Here is a 19828-nt window from a genome sequence, read left to right as displayed (position 1 = left end):
AGTCAAGCAGGGCAGAAGGAGAATGTCTATTGAGACAGAATTGAAGGTAAAAGAAGAGATTGAGAGATTGCTTAAAGCAAGTTTCATTAGACCAGCCATATACATAGATTGGTTGGCTAATATTATCCCAATTGTTAAAATCAAAACAGAAGCAATCCAAATTTGTGTAGACTATAGAAATCTGAATGAGGCAACTCTAAAAGATCAATAACCCATGCCAATGACAAATATGCTAGTGGATGGAGCTACCTAGAATCAGATCTTGTCATTCACGGATGGGAGTGTAGGGTATAATGTGGCTGAACAGGAGATTCACAACAAAGCTTTTATATGTCCAGGACTTGTAGGCGCTTTTGAATATATTGTGTTGCTATTTGGTTTAAAAAATGCATCTGCTACCCATCAAAGAGCCATGAACTCTATATTCAATGATATGATAGGTCATTTCTTGGAAGTATATATCGATGATGTGGTCATTAAGTCTCAAGAAAAGCCAGATCATGTGGCTGAATTGAGAGAGGTTTTTCTAAGAATGAGACAACACCAATTGAAGATGAATCCCAAGAAATGTGCATTTGGGGTTAGAGCAGGGAATTTTTTAGGTTTCTTGATTCATCAAAGAGGTATTGAAGTGGATGAAAACAAAGCAAAATCCATCATAGAAGCTTCACCTCCTTGAAACAAAGAGCTACGAAGTCACTTAGGAAAGATCAATTTTCGTAATGATTTATCTCCAATTCAGCTGGAAAAATTCACCTTTTTTCTTCGTTGTTGAAATTAAAGTAAAAGCAGGATTTCAGATGGGAGGACATGTTGGAATTTTAAAAGGTTTTAAAAATTTAATCGTTTTATTTAATTAATTATTTTAGTTATTTTATTTTATTTATTGTGGGGTTATAAATATTTAATATTCAGGTTTTATTTCTGGTTGGTGAATGCCTTAATTTTTTGTTTGGTGAAGATTACATGTTTTTGAATGCCTATAAAAGGCCACTCCTCCTTCACATTTGATACACACGCAATACACCATTAGAATATCACATACCACAATCACCACCACAAACTAATTCTCTCCTTTTCTACTTTTATATATATTATCTACTTTATATTATTGTTTTGGGCAATGGTTATGTGACTTGGATACCTATATCCTTCTATGAATGTGCTCATAGTGGATCTTGAGTTTGTGTACAAGGGATCATATCTTGGAGTCTTGTAGACTGTCAGTACCTGCACGTAGGGAGGCTACAAAGGCTTTAGGACAACGTCTTTGACGTGCTTGTGGTAACCAAATTAAATCAAAACCCTAGGTCAAATAATTCATTCCATTTGGGGATTATCTGACCTAATTGGGAATTAATTAACCTGATTGGGAGTTACTCAATTTAATTGGGGATTACCCAATTAAATTGAATGTTGCCTAATTGGGTTAATAATTGATTTGGTTAATTACCACGATTCCCAATTAAATGAGGAGTTACCCAATTGAATTAGGATTTGATTTGATTAATTAGGGATTTGATTTATTAGGGTAAATCAAATCCCTAATTGCAGTTGATACCACTTGTCACGGGATGAGCGAGCGGCGCGGCGCGAAGCGAAACACAAATTTCGCCACTCAAAGCACACCCGTGCGCGCCTAGGATCCCATCGATCCCACCACCTTCTCCCACTTCATGATATTCATGACTCTCACAACTCCGCGAGAGGTTCCCCTTCAAGTGTCGTCTTCCCCTAGACAACGAGTCATACTACCATGTGACAATACAATCACTCCGATCCGCAACGAACCCTCGACGCCCATACATCAAGCGCTGCATAAGACACGCCAACTGATCGACCACGCCGCATGCTTAACTCATGGCTCGCCATGTCCAAGTCAAGACATAGCGATCCAACACACCATCGGGCTTACCCACACTTCGCTTCGGTCATTCCTTTAGCGCCCACGATAGCCCACATCCTCAAGCTATACACGCAAGCTGTCATACTTGCATGTCGCCCAAGCCTTGGCGACATATGTATTCCGAATGTCCCACATAACCCTCTATGCATTACATGGGGTCGCAACCCATGCGTACCGGCATCCGAATATCTTCCTTCCATCTTGGACAAAGCCGAACCCAAGCCAAGTCCATCGAGTATTGTCAAATGTCTCGCTAGCCAATGGCATAGCGAATGCCATACGTTGACCTCACTCTTTGCCACGATGCGCAATACGAACGGCCCCGTGTGTTCGCCTCGTGAATTCCTTTCCCTCGAGACACAGATTATCCTTCAACAATCTTATGCCCGCCCTTATGACTATCTCCAATGTCATAAGGATGCTCGCTTAGTGCCACAAGGGTGTAAGCACCAGGGGTGGTGGAGAGCATGACACCATGTCACCCCCTATATAGCATTTTATGCATTTAGCCTTCTGCTAGGAGGGAACATCACCTATGCACGAGGAGTCATAATTGGGCATAACTCCCTCATACGAACTCCGAATGGCGAACCGTCATGCTTTCTGCCTCAACATTATTTAACGTCCCGGTATTCTTAGCTTCTTCAGGTCCTCCTGTAACCTTCAGAAATACCCAAAATACCCTTCACAACTGCAACCCGCCAACACCAACCATTCTAGCTCTTAAGCTCTAGCCTTTTCCACACTTAGACTACCTCTTAAGCGCATAGGTGTCCCAACGAGTCACGGTAGCACTTGTCTATGCGACCGTGACATTATCCCCGATAGTGTCGACGCCTTGTCGACGTGCCCAACTTGAATCACGATAGCACTCACTTATGCGATCCGTGACATTCTCCCCACCGATAATGGCGACGCCTCGTTGACATGCCCATTGTTGCATAACAACACCATATAGGAATATTCTCTCTCTTCGCTTCCAAGGACCACAAAGCACCACTGCTTAACCCTTCTTAACTTATCTTCGGTTGTATTCCTTTCTCTTCTTGGGCGAGACACTCAACCATTGAACAACCACCTCGCCGTTGGTCAAGCACTTCCACATTTTCCACGTTAAAGAGATGCACCCCGCCCAGACGTGACTCGAAAGCCAACCGTGTGTCCTCCACGGCACCTTTATTTGTTTGTGCTCCTGCACGCCATACTTCAAGGCATTCGAGGTTCTCTACCTATCTCGTTGGCACACCTTCACCTTAAGGTGCTCCACAGCAAAGTTCCACCACACTTAGGCCATCACAATTCACCAAGGTTAGACATCATCCCTACAACGAGTAGAACTACCTAACTACCAACGCCCAAACTCGACTCAGAGAACCACTTCTATAGCATCCCCACAGAACAAGTGTCAACACCCAAGTTACTCCAACATTGTCGCCATCGAGTGCGACAGACTCCATGTCCTTAGAAACCATGCTCACAAGTGAGACTCGGATCTACCTCTTTGAACTCTCCTCGCTTCCGAAAATCAGTTAGCAACCTCGTGTCAACCATTGTGCCTCACCCACCCGTTCTCAACAATTGTAAGAGCAACCACTTAAGTGACTCCTTCATTAAAGCCTAGCGTCAAATGACTTACCCCTCAATAGAGCTAGCCGTCACTTACTCCTTCAAAGACTGCACCATTTCGGTCTTGAGCTCCCACAACCTTTCCCTGAACAACGGTCTTGCACCATCCGCTTCAACACTCATCACCAATCGACTTCAACACAATCGCTTATGGCATGCGATGGTTTGAGTATTGCCAATCTTCGGCACTCTCACCAAGCTCCGCTGCCATTGTCTCCAATGAACTTTGTGGGTCTCCCCCACTTATCTCGTCGACGCACCCAGAGTCTTTCTTGTGAGGATGGTGGCTAAGGACATAGTACGTCCACACTTTGTGGGAGGCCGAAGATGGAGTAACTTGAGGGAGGATGTCTTACTTGTTCCCTTGGGGAGGCTACGGAAGTATGTTCTACCAAGTTCAAGTTCGAGCGTCGGTTAGGTGGTTCTACTCGTAGTAGGGATGACATTGAACCTTGGGGAGTTGCAAAGGCCTAAAGTGTTGTGGAGCTTTGTTTCGGAGGTACGTTGACGTGAGGGTGCGTCGACGAGATAAGTGGGGGAGACCCACGAAGTTCATTGGAGACAATGGCAGCGAAACTTGGTGAGAGTGCCGAAGATTGGCAATACTCAAACCATCGCATGCCATAAGCGGTTGTGTTGAAGTCGGTTGCGATGAGTGTTGAACGGAGGGTGCAAGACCTTTGTTCGGGGAAAGGTTGTGGGAGCTCAAGACCGAAATGGTGCAGTCTTTGAAGGGAGTAAATCGCTGACGGGCTAGGCTCCATTGAGGTGGTAAGTCGCCGACGGGCTAGGCTTTAATGAAGGAGTCGCTTAAGTGGTTGCTCTTACAATTGTTGAGAACGGGTGGGTGAGGCACAATGGTTGACACGAGGTTGCTAACTGATTTTCGGAACGAGGGAGTGTTCCAAAGAGGTAGATCCCGGAGTCTCACTTGTGAGCATGGTTTCGAGGGCATGGAGTCTGTCCGCACTCAATGGCAGACAATGTTGGAGTAACTTGGGTGTTGACAGCTTACTTGTTCTCGTGGGGATGCTATAGAAGTGGTTCTGCCGAGTCCGAGTTTGGGCATTGGTAGTCAGGTAGTTCTACTCGTAGTAGGGATGATGTCTAACCTTGGTGAATTGTGATGGCCTAAGTGTGGTGGAACTTTGCTGTGGAGGCACCTTGAGGTGAAGGTGTGCCAACGAGATAGGCAGGGGAGAACCTCGAATGCGTTGGAAGTATGGCGGTGCAGGAGCACAAACAAATGGAGGTGCCGTGGAGGACACACGGTTGGCTTTCAAGTCACGGGGGTGCATCTCTTTAATGTGGAAAATGTGGAAGTGCTTGACCAACGAGCGAAGTGGTTGTTCAATGGTTGAGTGCGACAAGAGACAGAGGTCTCGGCCCAAGAAGAGGGAAAGGAATACAACTTTGAAAGATAAGTTAAGAAGGGTTAAGGCAGTGGTGTTTTGTGGTCCTTGGAGCGAAGAGAAGAGAATATTCCTATATGGTGTTGTTATGCAACAATGCAGTGGGCATGTCGACGAGGACGTCTCCATTATCAGTGGGGGAGAATGTCACGGATCGCACATAAGTGAGTGCTATCGTGATTCTCAAGTCGACAAGTGCAAGAAGCACGCGACGAGGACGCCGACACTATCGAGGGGAGAATGTCACGGTCGCACATAGACAAGTGCTACCATGACTCCGTTGGGACATCTATGCGCTTAAGAGGTAGTCTAAGTGTGGAAAGGGCTAGAGCTTAAGAGCTAGAATGGTTGGTGTTGGCCGGGTTGCACTTGTGAAGGGTATTTTGGGTATTTCTGAAGGTTACGGAGGACCTCAAGAAGCTAAGAATACCGGACGCTTGTAATGTTGTGACACAGAAACGCAATCGACGGTTCGCCATTTGGAGTTCAGTATGAGGGAGTTATGCCCAATTATGACTCCTCGTGCATAGGTGATGTTCCCTCCTAGCGTAAGGCTAAATGCATAAAATGCTATATAGGGGGTGACATGGTGTCATGCTCTCCACCACCCCTGGTGCTTACACCCTTATGGCACTAAGCGAGCATCCTTATGACATTGGGAGTAGTCATAAGGGCGGGCATAAGATTGTTGAAGGATAACTGTGTCTCCGGAGAATTCCCGACGAACACGCGGGCCGCTCGTATTGTCCTCGGGACACGTGGCGCTTGGGTAGACGGAGCGTCAAACCAAAAAGGAGCTGGAGCGAGTGTCGTCATCATCACCCCGGATGGAACCTTGTTGGAGCAAGCTATCACGCTTGGCTTCCCGGCCTCGAACAACGAGGCGTAATACGAGGCACCGCCGCCGCCTATGCTTGGTGAAGGAACTCTTAATTAAGAAGCTAGCCATTTACTCAGATTCCCAGCTGATCGCGAATCAAGCCTCAGGTGAATACATGGCGAAGCACCCAAGGATGATCTTGTACCTTGACAAAGTCCAGGACTGTTGAAGGCATTTCCTACCTTCACCATCCAACAGTACCCCGGCAGAGAACGACATGCATGCACTAGCTGCCTAGGGTCGCTGGATACCCAGTTCAGATGTTTCATCCCGGTTGAACACCTTGACCGGCCAAGCATTGAAGAAGTAGAGCCAATCGACACCATGCAAATTGACGATGACCCCAGCTGGCAAGACCCCATCATTGACTACTTAACGAATGGAAACCTACCCGCGGACAAGTCCGAGGCTAGGAAGGTCCAACGAAGGCCGCGAGATACTACATGCACGACAACAAGCTCATCCGCAGATCATACTCCGGCCCTCACCTTACCTGCATAAAATACCCTCAAACACTTGAGGTCCTCTCAAAATTCACGACGGCGAGTGTGGCAACCACTGGGCAGGTCACTGCCCAAAAGGCTCTAAACATAGGCTACTCGCCTACCATGCGCCACGACTACCAATATGTCAAAAGTGTGATCGCTGCCCGATACAAGCCGATCCCTAATTTGCTGCCGAAGTTTACCATTCGCAAAACAGTCTATGGCCATTCATGCAATGGGCCATCGACTTAGTGGGTCCCTTGCCACCGGCGCCCGCCAAGAAAGAAATGATGATCGTCGCCACCGACTACTTCACTAAATGGATCGAGGCCGAAGCTCTATCCTCTACTAAAGAAGCCGATGTGGAGCGATTCATCCGGAGAAACATCATCGCCGATTTGGCTACCCACAATCGCTGGTCACGACAATGGCTCACAGTCCATTGGCAAGCATATCACCGCCTTTTTGCGAAATACAAGATCAAACAACACCTCTAACTCCGAGGTATCCACAAGGAAATGGGCAGGCCGAGGCATCCAACAAAGTCATATTGGACTGCTTGAAGAAGAGGCTAGAAGGCGCCGAAGGAAAATGGGTGGATGAACTCCCAGTACTATGGGCTTATCGCACCACCAAGCGAAGGTCAACTGGTGAAACCCCATTCTCCCTCGCCTATGGGACGGAAGCAATCATCCCTCCTCACATCACAGTCCCCTCTATAAACCTCGAGGTGGGCAGTGTTGACCAGAACTCCAAGCAAATGAGGCTCAACCTTGACCTATTTGAGGGCAAACGTGAGAAGACCATTATCCGAAGTCGCCTCCTACCAGCAGCGTTGAAGTCTTACTACGACAAAAGAGCTCAGGTCAAACAGTTTCAACCAGCGACTCGTGCTAAGAAAGACTTTCATCACCGCACCAAGACAAGGGTCAAAAAGATGAATCCCAACTGGAAGGCCCTTATGTGATCAGCCGTCCAAGGGGCAGAGGAAGCTACACATTGGACACCATGGATGGGAAGCAAATACCATGACAATGGAATGTTCACCATCTCCGAAAGTATTATCCATAATGCTTCCTCATGACTACTAGAAGTTTCAAGTTTTGTACTCAGTTATTTTCATTTTCGAATAAAGGACAGTAATCTTATGAATATCAATATAAGTTCAATTTCTCATTCCAAAATGTCTTATCTGCCTACAAAACACAAACAGTTGCCCATAAGCAGCTCCTAAGGGAGACGCAGGCGACGACCAAAGCGTCCTTCGAGACGCAGCCCGTAAAAAGCGCCCTAAGGGAGATGCAGTGCGCCAGAATTTCTTAAAAGGAGGTCTCCATGCCTTCTGGGAAGTATCCGTGTTCCTATCCGCTTTCCTAAGGGAGGCAGGATAGACACGCAGCTGCCCATAAACAATGCGTCCTAAGGGAGACGCAGGTGACGACCAAAGCGCCTTCGGAGACGCAGCCCGTAAAAAGCGCCTAAGGGAGACGCAGGTGCGCCAGAATTTCTTAAAAGGAGGTCTCCATGCCTTCAAGGGGAATATCCAGTTCCTACCCGCTTTCCTAAGGGAGGCATGATAGACACACAGCTGCCCATAATCGGCGTCCTTCGGAGACGCAGGCGATGACCAAGGCATCCTAAGGGATGTGCACACACGCCGAGCCTCTTAAGGGGGCCCTAGCGCCGCCAACTTCCTAAGGGAAACCATCCTAAGGGATGTGCAGACACCGAGCCTCTTAAGGGAGGCCCTGCGCCGCCAACTTCCTAAGGGAAACCATCCTAAAGGATGTGCAGGACACGCCGAAGCCTCTTAAGGGAGGCCCAGACGCCGCCAACTTCGTAAGGGAAACCATCCTAAGGGATGTGCAGGACACACCCAAGCCTCTTAAGGGGGCCCCGGTACTCGCCAACTTTCTAAAGGAAATCATCCTAAGGGATATGCAGACACGCCCGGAGTCCCTCAAGGGGACCCTGGCACTCGCCAACTTCCTAAGAGAAAAACATCATACGAGATGTGCAGAATACGCTCGAAATCCCCCAAAGGAAATCCTATCACTCATAAATCTCCAAAGAAGAAGTGCAATCAAGATAGAAGCTGATTACTTAATAGTTCACAAGTCGATATGCAAATCGAAAGTTGAGAGTAACAACTGAAATTTCCATAACAAGATGACCAACCGGCCAAGTTTAACAAAAAGAATATGGTAAAAAAAGATTAATTATTCTAAACAAGAAAGCAAACTACAAAAGCTGAAAAGAAACAAAGAAGTCTTCATCTACTCCGAGGCGCCAGCATGAGACCTATGAGTTCTGACACTCTTCGACGCCCACTGATCACTATGCCTTCACAGACTCATCCGCCTGCTCCGTAGCATCTACCATCATCTCATCCATCGTGTCCTCCTCCCTCCATCCTCTCCAACCGCTCTTCGCCTCCTTCCGCACGGGTGAATCAGGCAGAGTGTCTCGATGTCTACATCGTCAATCGCATACAAGGGAGTAATCTCATCCATGCAGGTGTAGCCCAACTTGTACGCATCTATGATGGCTTCAGACTTGGATTTTTTGGACTTGTGGTATGCATGAAATCTAGCCAGGAGCTTGTCATAGCTAAGGGAGATGTCAGCATTCTTATGCTCAAGACTAAAGAAGGCATCTTTGCAGCTAACCAAATCAGTGGCAAGAGAGTTGAGCTCAAATCCTTTTCGATAAGGGAGCTTTTCAGCTCGGATATCATTGTCCTCAAATCATGCGTCTTCTTCTCATAACGGGCCTGCTCGGTGGCAAGATGGTGCCAATTGATTCTTCTTCTCGATTAGCTAAGTCGAGAAGAGGGGGCAGCAGATGAGTTCGAATGGTCTCTGCAGCAAATACCAATCCTTTTCGATCGATGGAATGACGCTTCCTTTGTTTTTCCAAGGAAAGGCTCGAGAAAGTGCCAAGGTCGCCGGCTGGCGGATGTGATCAATCACCAAAGGCTCGGCACATGAGGACGGGTTTGATAGGAAGTTCATCTTGGCAGATTAGACACGCGCATCCCTGCAGGCTAGACTTGTCCACCTTGGGACCAACCGCCGTCGTTGAAGAAGAACCCTTAGCCCGAGCAGATGACTCTCTCATCTTCTTAGCCTCCGCCAACTTCATCTCCAAAGGAGTCAATGATACTGAATCAACTCCACGCTTGTTCAACAAATGGATCATAAGCGAACCTCCCACTTCGATCTCCATCTTTCGACCGTCTGACGACTCGAACTTCGAGGTGCAATGTCTACACCTCTTTACACTCAGCAGAACTAGGCCGGGCACGAGCTGTCTCACTGGCAGTATCATGTTTTTCAAGCTTGTCAGGAGGCTCGGCGAACATCCCGAGCACCGCGCATACCACCAACCTTCGTGCTATCTCCACCCACGAGATGCTTGACCGTAGATGATGACGGAGCAGACCCACTTGAGTCTTCTCACAGAAGGAGCCTTGACTTCTTCCTCGATGGAGACCCATTCTTGGCGTGTGAAGAAGTAGCTTCACCTCTGGAAGATTTGGTAGCAGCCTTTCTCTTTGGTGGAGATTCAGAACACTCTTCAGGCGGATCGTCGGTCGACCATTCGCTTCCACCTTTCGACATCCTCGGCGACCACCATCTACCTCTCGGTACTCGCTCAACAACCAGCACCACTCGCGAAACTTTGAGGGATGTTCAAAGCACGACGGACCTTAGCCATGTCGGTCCAAGCTCCAATTGCTTGCTAATGTCATTCACTATAAGCGAAGGCGAAGTTAGTCAACCACACTTTAAGAAATTCAGATAAAAAGGAACATATCAAAAGTCGCAAAAGACATACCATGGCAATAGGTGATGGGAACAAGTAGGCCGTCATCAACGTCGCCTCCCACCGTCCGCTAATTTCCAACACGTCGTCATGCCAAGCGTGATCTCCCTGACTAAGACCGTCGAACAGCTTGGTCTTGTAGGTGCGAACTTGGGCATACTGCTCAAAGTGCCTCACCTCAAAAAATAAAAGAACTCACGCCTTCACCCAACGCGAAGAAACGGCTCATTCTCGAAGCACATGATTGCCCGTAAACATTGGGAGTACACTAGCTCGGAGCACACTCCATGGCGTAGAACACCTCCTTGAAGAGCTTTGTGGAACTTGAAGCCCAAGGAAAAGTAAAAGGACGGAAGGTAATGACCCTAGCGCGGATCATTCGCATCTACCAAAGGCTTGTTGTCACCCAAGACTTGAGCTTGACCCGCACGCATCCGGAATGGCGACGTGAAGGCAGCCCGCCACTAACCGAGGCCGTCGTCGTCACGCGTTATTACAAATTTCTTGCTAGGCACTAGGGAGCCTCCCACAAGTATAAAGGTGCCGAGCTTGAGCCTTGCTACCATCCTCGGAAGACGTGGTTGGTCAACGCAGTAGCTGCAAAAAAAAAGAAAGAATTCTACAAGTTAGAATACCGGAAAAATTCACAAGTCGAAGAAGAAAAAAGATGGCAGCAATAAAAAAATCCTAGAGTAGCTCGAACTAGTCCAAGCTCAATAGAATGGGGCAGCCCAATCGCCACTTCTCAAAGCACACACCCACACTAAGTCCGGCCACGGAGGCCCGCCTTAGCACTGCCCGCTTCGCCCAAGCAGCAGCGCGCAAGTCTCGCGCAAGGCCCAACTCCAGCGCGCCCACACCTCGCGCAAGACAACTCCGACTGGCCGCATTCCATGAGAAGGCCCAGCTCAGCGCCAACCACCACAGCTCGAGCCCACCTCGCATGCGGGCTTAGCGCCTCAGACCTCCATGCTTGAGCCCAAAGCGTGCGACTTCAAGCCCGCCATGCTCCAACCCGTGGGCACACCTCACCAACCATGCCTCATGTCTCACAGCTCCAATGACCAACTAGAAGACACTGACCAAGCTGCCAAAAGTCAGAGACACAAAAATTCTTCCAGGCTAATTACCTTGGATGGACAGCAAAGATGAAGTTTCAAGCACACTGGGAAAGCCCTCCAAAGTTTTCTCTCTCTCTCACTTACGGAATCGGTGGAATAGACTTTTGATGTGAAGAATAAATTGGAGGAGCCCTACATTTATAAGGATTAAAATTCCTTGACCTACAAGGAATCGCAAACTCTTTCCAATTTGGAAGTTCATGAAATTGGCAAGTTAAACACCTCCTCTACTCAGGAGCCCAGGTCCACAAAGGAGGCCCAGTTGCAGCTGGACAACCCAACAGATAATTTACATCTCCTACATGCCACCACGCACCATGCAGAAGCTGGGGGGCATTTGTGGTAACTAAATTAAATCAAAACCCTAGGTCAAATAATTCATTACATTTGGGGATTATCTGACCTAATTGGGAATTAATTAACCTGATTGGGAGTTACTCAATTTAATTGGGGATTACCCAATTAAATTGAACGTTGCCTAATTGGGTTAATAATTGATTTGGTTAGTTACCACGATTCCCAATTAAATGAGGAGTTACCCAATTGAATTAGGATTTGATTTGATACCTACCACAATTAGGGATTTGATTTACCCTAATAAATCAAATCCCTAATTAATCAAATCAATTCCAAAAAGGGGAGGAATAATTCCCTTCCATCTACGAAATTATTCCTCTGAAACCCTAGCCTCCAAGACCATTATAAAAGTATAGCCACACACAAGGGTTGAGGTACGTCTAAATTCCTACTAAAACTCTGCAGAAATCATTTCTCACAAACCCTAGCCACCACTTTCTTTCTCTCCCTTACACAAGGCTCCGGCCACCACACACGGCTCCGGCCACCCGGTTTTCCTTGAAATACCTTACCTAACTTAGGCATCGGAGGGCCTTTGGCCAACACCCCTGTGTGGTCCTTTTACTCCGATCTGTTTTGCAGGGAGAAAGAGAAGCGGAGAAGACGAAGGAATCTTTGACGAATATTCTCGTGGGGAAAATCATTCCCTCTAGTGCTTCACCATACCAAACTCACTTTCTTGCTTTCTATTTATTTTCCTTTTACTTATCTACTATTTTGTTTTCTTCAATTTCATTATACCTTCAAAGCTTTCCAATTTGTTTATATGTTATATATAATATAAATGTTTTGTATTTGGCTTTACGGATAGAGGAAAACTATTATTTTTTCAAAACAGGACAATCATCAAAAAGCCTTTTGAAAAGATCAAGCAGTACTTGGTCAATCCACCAGTTCTAACCCCACCAAAGAGAGGCAAGCCACTCAAATTATACATTTATGCTTCTAAGGTATCCATTGGAAGTCTTCTAGGACAAGACAACAAAGAAGAGAAGGAGTAGGCTATTATTATATGAGTAGAACTCTGATAGAAGTGGAGAGAAGATATTCAACAATTGATAGGTTATGTTTGGCCTTTTTTTTTTGCTACTGTCAAGCTTAGACATTATATGCTACCTTTCACCATCCATATAATTGTGAAGACAGATTTGATCAAATATTTATTGACCAGACCAATGTTGAGAGGTAGAATTAGCAAATGGACTTTAGCTCTGTCAGAGTTTGCTTTCCATTTTGTACTTCAAAAGGAGAGGAAATTAAGGGTCTAGATACTTTAGAGATTGACAATGTGGACTTATTGAATAGATCTCATATCTGTTTCAAGAATCCAATCTATTCTATCCATCTATCTCCATGGAAATTATATTTTGATGGATCTAAAACTGATTTGGTAGCAGGAGCATGAATTGTTTTGGAAGATCCAATATCCAATGGGTATAATGCATAATTATCCATCTGTAAACTGAAAACATCCAATTTCAGTTGTAGTTCCGAAATACCCCATGTCAACAAATGTAGGTCAGTCATCGGTTTTGAGAGTCGATTCGGTTACCAAACCAAACAGACCCCAACATAAGCAGCACTTAAGTATTTTTATTTTTTATTTTATGGTTTTCTCAAACAAACTTCTAGTCCAAAACAAGATATCACTATCATAGTTGTATTGTTATCTTGCTGAACCAACAATTATAATCTCCTTGTTTGAGCACTCAGATAAAATTAAAGGCTTGTCATAGAAATAACTGGACGTTAGTCAAGGAACTTTTGAGTTATGCATCGTGCCCTTGTAAGTTGGTCTTGGCATCTATGTTCAAGTTCCATAAGTATTGGTATTTGGTCATGTGGCCATTGGACTTCCATATGCCCTCCTTCACCACTACCTCCTCCACCACTACCACTACCACTACCACTACCACTACATGATTAACGCATAACACTTTCAACATCATGTCTATTTTAGTAATTATTCACAATTACAACAGTTTTATATTAAAATTTACCAAATTATTTTGATACTACTTTTTGTATTAACAGCACTTTAAAATATTATTTACCAATCCTGGAGTTACTTTACTTTATAGCTAATTATTTTTAAAGTAAAGCAGAATCAACTTTTTTTAAAAGTGACAGTAAGAAAAAAAGCAATTCAAGAAAATGACAAGAGGTTCAGACCAAAAAAATGAAAATGATTAGAGGCCTGAAAAATTGGGTCCGTTAATAATGGTGGAACTTGGTCCGTTAATAAGCCACTCTAAACGATGGTAGAACTTGGCCCATACTCTTGGTCCTTTATATGTCCCAAAGGCCGAAACATTTCGCGTTTTCGCTCGCAACGTGTAAACCCTAAACCCTTGTACGGCTGGGGCCTGCAAATTGGGTCTGCTAAATCTCCGGTTTCGCTCTGCTCACTGCGTCCTTCGTTCATCGTCGGCAGACCTATTGCTAAGGTACCGCTGCGGTTCTGCGATCTCCGATTCTTTGTTTTGCTTTTTGGTTGGTTTGCTGTCATTCCTGCGATTCTACAAAACCAGTTCTTGGGTTTTGGTGTTTGCCGGTTGTTTTGTTGAGCTTTTCATGGAAAATTCCTTATTGGCGTCGCGCCGCCTTCACTGCCTTCATCTACCAACAACATCTTTCTCTGCCTGTTTCTTTTGCTCTGAGCTCTGAGCCTCTAAACTCTTTCTCCTGCTATCTCTTTCTCTCTGTTCGGCGCCGCTGCCATCCAAAACCTCCATTTAAACCCCAGCATTCAGACCTAGAAATCTTCTCTATTTCTTTCTCCTCTGCCCCAAAGATCTATCACCTCCACTGGTACCCAACACCACCACATCTCTCCTTTCATTATATATTTTTGTCTAACGTTCTGTTTGGTAGCTGAGAAAAGGGTATGGGAACAAATTTTATGTTTTTATATTATTTGGTATACATTTTCTGCCTGGTTGCTGACAATAGGGTTTTTTAAACAAAAATTGTAATTCTGGTTGTGTTTGGTTATTTTTGGACGATTTCTTGTTTATATTTTGAGCCCTTGTTTTATATTTTTGCTGTTTCTTATGGCTGAGACATTGAATTTCAGTTTCTTGGTTGTTTTGATTTTCTGAAAAAGATTGAATTTTGTGTTTTGCTAAGAGAATATGATATTCCGAAATTATATCCAAAAATTCTGAAAATAATTTACTTCCGAAAATTCTGCATCAGAATGGATTTATTATATTCCAAAATTTTGGAAATCGGAATCGGGACTGAAAATCAATTCCGAAATTTTTTGGAACGGAATTCAGAACACTTGTTTCTGATCCGTTCTGGCCGAAACACAGCCCTAATTGGAACTGCTTTCTAGTGAGAGGAGGTAGTAAGTTTTCAGATTCTCTTCTTTGTTCATTTAGCAAACCTCTAGCAATTCATTAGTTGCCTAATAAGCACTTGCTCCCTTATTTGCAGTTCTTTCCAGATTCACATTGCTCTGTCTAGTTTGCAGCTGCACTTTAGGCTTAGAATGTGGCGCTCATGACTAAATATTTTGTTTAATTTTCTTGGTTCGTGGTACATTTGCATTTACCACATTGTTTCTTTATATGTTCTCAGCAAGGAGGAATATGAATTTCAACAACGTTAAGGTTCCCAAAGTGCCAGGCGGTGGTGCAGTTTCTGCTTTGCTTAAGGTGGGACTAATTGGCGGGCTTGGCTTGTATGGAGTTGCCAACAGTATATACAATGTCGAGGGAGGGCATAGAGCCATTGTGTTCAACCGTATAATTGGTGTCAAAGACAAGGTTATAGTTCTAAACAATTATTAATTATATAGAATGAAACTTTCTTATCTGCATTTCTTGTTTCATGATCCATCATGTAATTTTTTTATTATTAATTTTTCAAAACTCCCGTTATCCTCTTGTGATTCTTTCTTCCTAACCATAATATATACAGAAATATATACACTGATGGTGCATTTGCATTCAAACTGTGGATTTGAAACTTACGGCCAATATCACACTTTATACATTTAGACACAAATTTATGATCGTGTTAATTATATCAATTCAAAATATTCCATGATTGACTGCTAGTTTAGTCCATACTTTTGTTGATTTTAGGAGCATATTTTCAATATTTAAATGCAGTTATTTTGTGGGTTTATTCGTTTTAAAGATGTCTGTTTTAAATCTCCATAATATCCCTTTAGTAACTCTATTTATATGTGGTTTTATGTTGTCTATCTATTGAGGTGGATCCAACATGAGTAGCAATCCTATCGATAATAACAGAACAGATCCACCAGTGATGATGGCACATATTTCAGAGACATCTCATGTAAAAATCATTTAACAGATATGAGAAACATTCTAGGATGGTGGTATCCTTTATTAAGAGAGTTTTTCAATGAATGGAGTTTGCCACGCAATTTGTAATGTTAAAGGGGTGTCTACCAAGTCATGTGCTTAATTTTTCCAAGTGAAAGATGAATCTAACAGCTTGTGCACTTACTGTGTACATGTCAAACATATTTTAGATCTCAAATTAAATCTGTACTTCATTATCAATCTGTTGCAAAATCTGTTTGCTTTTGCCCTCTGTTTTATGGTCTGTTATATAATATTGTACACTAATGTTGCATGTGCAGGTTTACCCAGAGGGGACACATCTTATCATTCCCTGGTTTGAGAGGCCAGTCATTTATGATGTCCGTGCACGACCTCATCTGGTGGAGAGTACTTCTGGCAGCCGCGATCTCCAAATGGTTGATACATTTTCTTTTTCTTACTGTTACATGAAATAATGACAACGTCATGGTTTGTAATATATGCTTAAATAATTCTTTTAATTCTTTGGTTGCGCATGTTTAATGTGATGGAATATTGGGAACGCATGTTACTCATTGCATCTCAGTTTCAGTGACAGGTGATCTCAAGCAACTGCCACAATAACTGTTGTGTAATAGAAAAGTATATTATACATTGTCACTGTACTTATCATGTTTTGATTGTTTCTCCTGTCTTACGGTAACTTACAACTCATTTGTAGTTATATTTCATTTAGCTATGCAAATTTGCAGGTTTATCACGTTTGGGATTTGGGGAGCACAAAATTTTGCCGATGAATTGTTTATTCTTCTACTCTTGCTTTTCAAAAGTGGAATATGTTAAATTTGTTCATTCCCATCAGAATTCAGAAGATTCAATGCAAGTTCAAATTTTAGAGGACAGTCAGTTGGACAATCAAATTTTAGAGGACAATCAGTATTCTGTTTAATTCATATATTTTCATTGTTGGTTTTCGATGTCAGTTCAAATTTCTAACCTTAAATTAAATGTCGCATATAGTTATGGATTAAAATCGTGAGTTGAAAGCAAACTTTTGAGATTTATTTAGGTGTATGCTGGCATCTAGTTGTTTACTTTTCTGTTCAGTCATTTTGCACTTCCTTTCCTCTAAACCAAATCTCCACCCCCTTTTATATGTGTGATGTGTAGTGCTAACTTTTCTCGTTGCTTCAAACGAAGTACTTTAGTATGTTTCTCCTCATTTTATGGGGAAACCCAAATTTCAATTTTCCAGTATTCATCTTTTACATTTAAACTTGCATCCTATGTTCCAAATGTGCAATCATCAGAAAAAAAGTTTAGCAACTAGGTTTAATTTTAGAGGTAATTCAGTGGTTTCAGCTTATATTGTCCGTAGTTGCGATCCTGAATGTTATCTTTTGTTTTCTCATTGTGCTGTGCAGGTGAAAATTGGGCTTCGAGTTCTTACTCGTCCTGTACCAGACCAGCTTCCTACAGTTTATCGTACTCTTGGTGAGAATTATAATGAGAGAGTCCTTCCTTCTATTGTTCATGAAACTTTGAAAGCTGTTGTTGCACAGTATAATGCCAGCCAACTCATTACTCAGAGAGAGGTAGGGAGCATAGCCCGTGTTTGACAGTTCACGCTCAATGAGTTTAGTTTATTGTATATTAGTTAAACACTATTGAAATTTCTAATGATGTAGGTTTAAGATGCAAATTGTTCATGTTCTTGGTCCTTGCTTTCTATTTATGCATATGCTCTTCATTTTCCTATCTGGTCACTTGGAATTTTATTCCCCTTTTTCCGTAGTGCATCTACTCTCATATGGTTTCTGGATTAAGTGTTGTGTTAGTGTTGATTGTCCATTTTATGTTTAGACTGTTAGTAGGGAAATACGAAAGATTTTGACTGAAAGGGCAGCCAATTTCAACATTGCGCTGGATGATGTGTCAATCACCACCCTCACTTTTGGGAAGGAGTTCACTGCTGCAATTGAGGCCAAACAAGTGGCTGCACAAGAAGCTGAGAGAGCTAAATTTGTTGTGGACAAGGCTGAACAAGACAAGAAAAGTGCTATCATCAGAGCAGAGGTCAGTTATAACACAATTCTCAAAATAGATAATATATACTAGACCTGGCAATGTTGCACACGACCTGTTAACACGGCATAAACTCGCACGAAATTATCAGTATTTGGGTTGAGCTTAACGGGTCGTGTCGGGTCCATTCGCAAATATTCGCTATCCACCCGTTAAGGTGGGTAGTTTTGTAATTTTGTATCACAATTCATATTAAAAAAACAAAAACACCCACCCAACTTCACTTTGTTTTTTACTCCTCTCCCACCGAATTCTCTCTGTCTTCACTTTATTTTTTATTCTTCTCTCTCTCTCTCTCTTTCCTCTTCTTTTTTTCTTCTTCTTTCCCTGGCACATTTTTCTTCTTCTTGCTGTTTCCCTAGTTTTCTTCTTTATTATTTTTTTATTTCCTTCTCTTTTCTCTCTATGTTTCCTTCTCATAAGTATATTTCCTTCTCCCTCTTTTTAGAATCCAAATTTCTTTTCTTTAGATGTGAAAGTTGAGAACCAATGAAGAGGACTTCTTCACTGCCCGTCCATGTGGGTTGGGCTTTTGAGTGGTTGTTATGGTGTTTATGAGATGGAAATTGGGGGAGAAAGGACAGAGATAAGGGGTTGCTGGCTGGGCTCGGTGATAGGTTTTTATTTTATTTTTTTCTGGTTTATTCTTAACTGGCCGTGTTGGATATTCGTGAATTGTAATGGGTGGTGTTTGGGTCTAGTATTTGTCACCCGTTAACTTAATGGGTCATGCCGTGTCAACCCGTACCCGTTATTATATACTGATCTTGTATTAATTGCAAGGTTACGAGCCATTAACCTGAAAGTGTTAGTTCTTATGGATATATCCTGAGTGAAGTCATGGAGAAGCCGTGTGCATGTAACCCTATAGCTACAAATTCAAAATGCTTCCCTATTAAGAATTGCCTTGGATTTATTTGCGAGTTCCAAATCACAATATAATGGTTGTCCTTGTATCAACATCAGTGATTTTTTATAGCATAGTCCTCCATGGGTGTTCTTTAGAAATAAATCATAAAGCTCTGTTTATATAATAAATTTTTTTAAGTCTTTTTGGCGAAATATGTCCTATTACTATCTTTACATTATATCTCTGTTCGTTCCATGTGATGAACATAAATTAGCAATGTTGCACGGTTATTGTATGTATGAACATGGACATCACTTTTAAACTCACTTTTAAACACATTTTACTTAAAATCATTTGACCCTGTTGATCAGGGTGAGGCCACAAGTGCCAAGCTGATTGGTGAAGCTATTGCGAACAATCCGGCATTTATTACACTGAGGAAAATTGAAGCTGCAAGAGAGATTGCGCATACGATCTCAAATTCATCGAACAAAGTTTACTTGAACTCAGATGATCTGTTGTTGAACCTTCAGGAGATGAATTTGGACTTCAACCGGAAGAAATAGGCTCCGCAGGTTGTACCTGTAATCTTTTCAATTTTCGGATTGTAAAATTGGGGAAATATTTCCTTTAAAAGTTCAGTCTTTTGACGCACCACCAGTTGGCATGGCAGGTGGCTCGCTGTGGACATAAATTCTAAAAATTTAATGGAACTTTTGAGGGTGCAGTTACTGTTAGGTGTTTCACATGTTGACATGTGATGCTCGTATTCGTCTGTTCCTTAATTGTTGCGTTTCTCATGTTGATGTATGATGCTCGTGTTCGTCTGTTCTCTAGTTGTTGCGTTTCTCACGTTGATGCTACTGTTTGCGATTACGTTTCACTGCTAGACATGCCCTTGTCGGGCTTTGACATCGTTGGGTGACTCAACTTGTATTGGATTGGAGTTGAGTCAAAGTTTATACCAATGAGTCTAA

General features: G+C 43.2%; 2 protein-coding genes across 4 annotated transcripts; both read left to right on the top strand.

The window, feature by feature from the left end:
• Positions 1–6736: 6736 nt before the first annotated feature.
• LOC148917718 (uncharacterized) lies at positions 6737–7276 on the top strand. The gene has a single exon (XM_089050389.1). It carries the CDS (start codon positions 6737–6739, stop codon positions 7274–7276), a length of 540 nt encoding a protein of 179 aa, XP_088906515.1.
• A 6644-nt stretch (positions 7277–13920) lies between these two features.
• LOC103328494 (prohibitin-1, mitochondrial) lies at positions 13921–19588 on the top strand. Of its 3 annotated transcripts, none has more exons than XM_008230889.3 (6): positions 13921–14062; positions 15201–15388; positions 16237–16353; positions 17341–17511; positions 17780–17992; positions 19223–19588. In XM_008230889.3, exons 2-6 carry the CDS (start codon positions 15212–15214, stop codon positions 19415–19417), a joined length of 873 nt encoding a protein of 290 aa, XP_008229111.1. In that variant the 5' UTR covers positions 13921–14062; positions 15201–15211; the 3' UTR covers positions 19418–19588. The 3 variants fall into 3 exon arrangements, with proteins under 3 accessions (XP_008229111.1, XP_088906181.1, XP_008229112.1); XM_089050055.1 differs by lacking the exon at positions 13921–14062 and adding an exon at positions 14091–14426; XM_008230890.3 differs by lacking the exon at positions 13921–14062 and adding an exon at positions 14091–14500.
• The last annotated feature ends 240 nt before the right edge of the window (positions 19589–19828 follow it).

This window comes from Prunus mume, linkage group LG4 (assembly GCF_029339155.1).
Source record: "Prunus mume cultivar Tortuosa linkage group LG4, ASM2933915v1, whole genome shotgun sequence".
NCBI classification, from domain to species: Eukaryota; Viridiplantae; Streptophyta; class Magnoliopsida; order Rosales; family Rosaceae; genus Prunus; species Prunus mume.
Note: the sequence above shows the minus strand (reverse complement) of the source record. Positions and strands in the feature narration are given on the sequence as shown.

Coding starts and splice junctions, on each gene's coding strand:
- LOC103328494 (XM_008230889.3), top strand. CDS start 15,212: ATGAATTTCAACAACGTTAAGGTTCCCAAAGTGCCAGGCGGTGGTGCA. Junction 15,389..16,236: donor TAATTGGTGTCAAAGACAAG/GTTATAGTTCTA, acceptor TTGCATGTGCAG/GTTTACCCAGAGGGGACACA. Junction 17,993..19,222: donor GTGCTATCATCAGAGCAGAG/GTCAGTTATAAC, acceptor CCTGTTGATCAG/GGTGAGGCCACAAGTGCCAA.
- LOC148917718 (XM_089050389.1), top strand. CDS start 6,737: ATGGCTCACAGTCCATTGGCAAGCATATCACCGCCTTTTTGCGAAATA.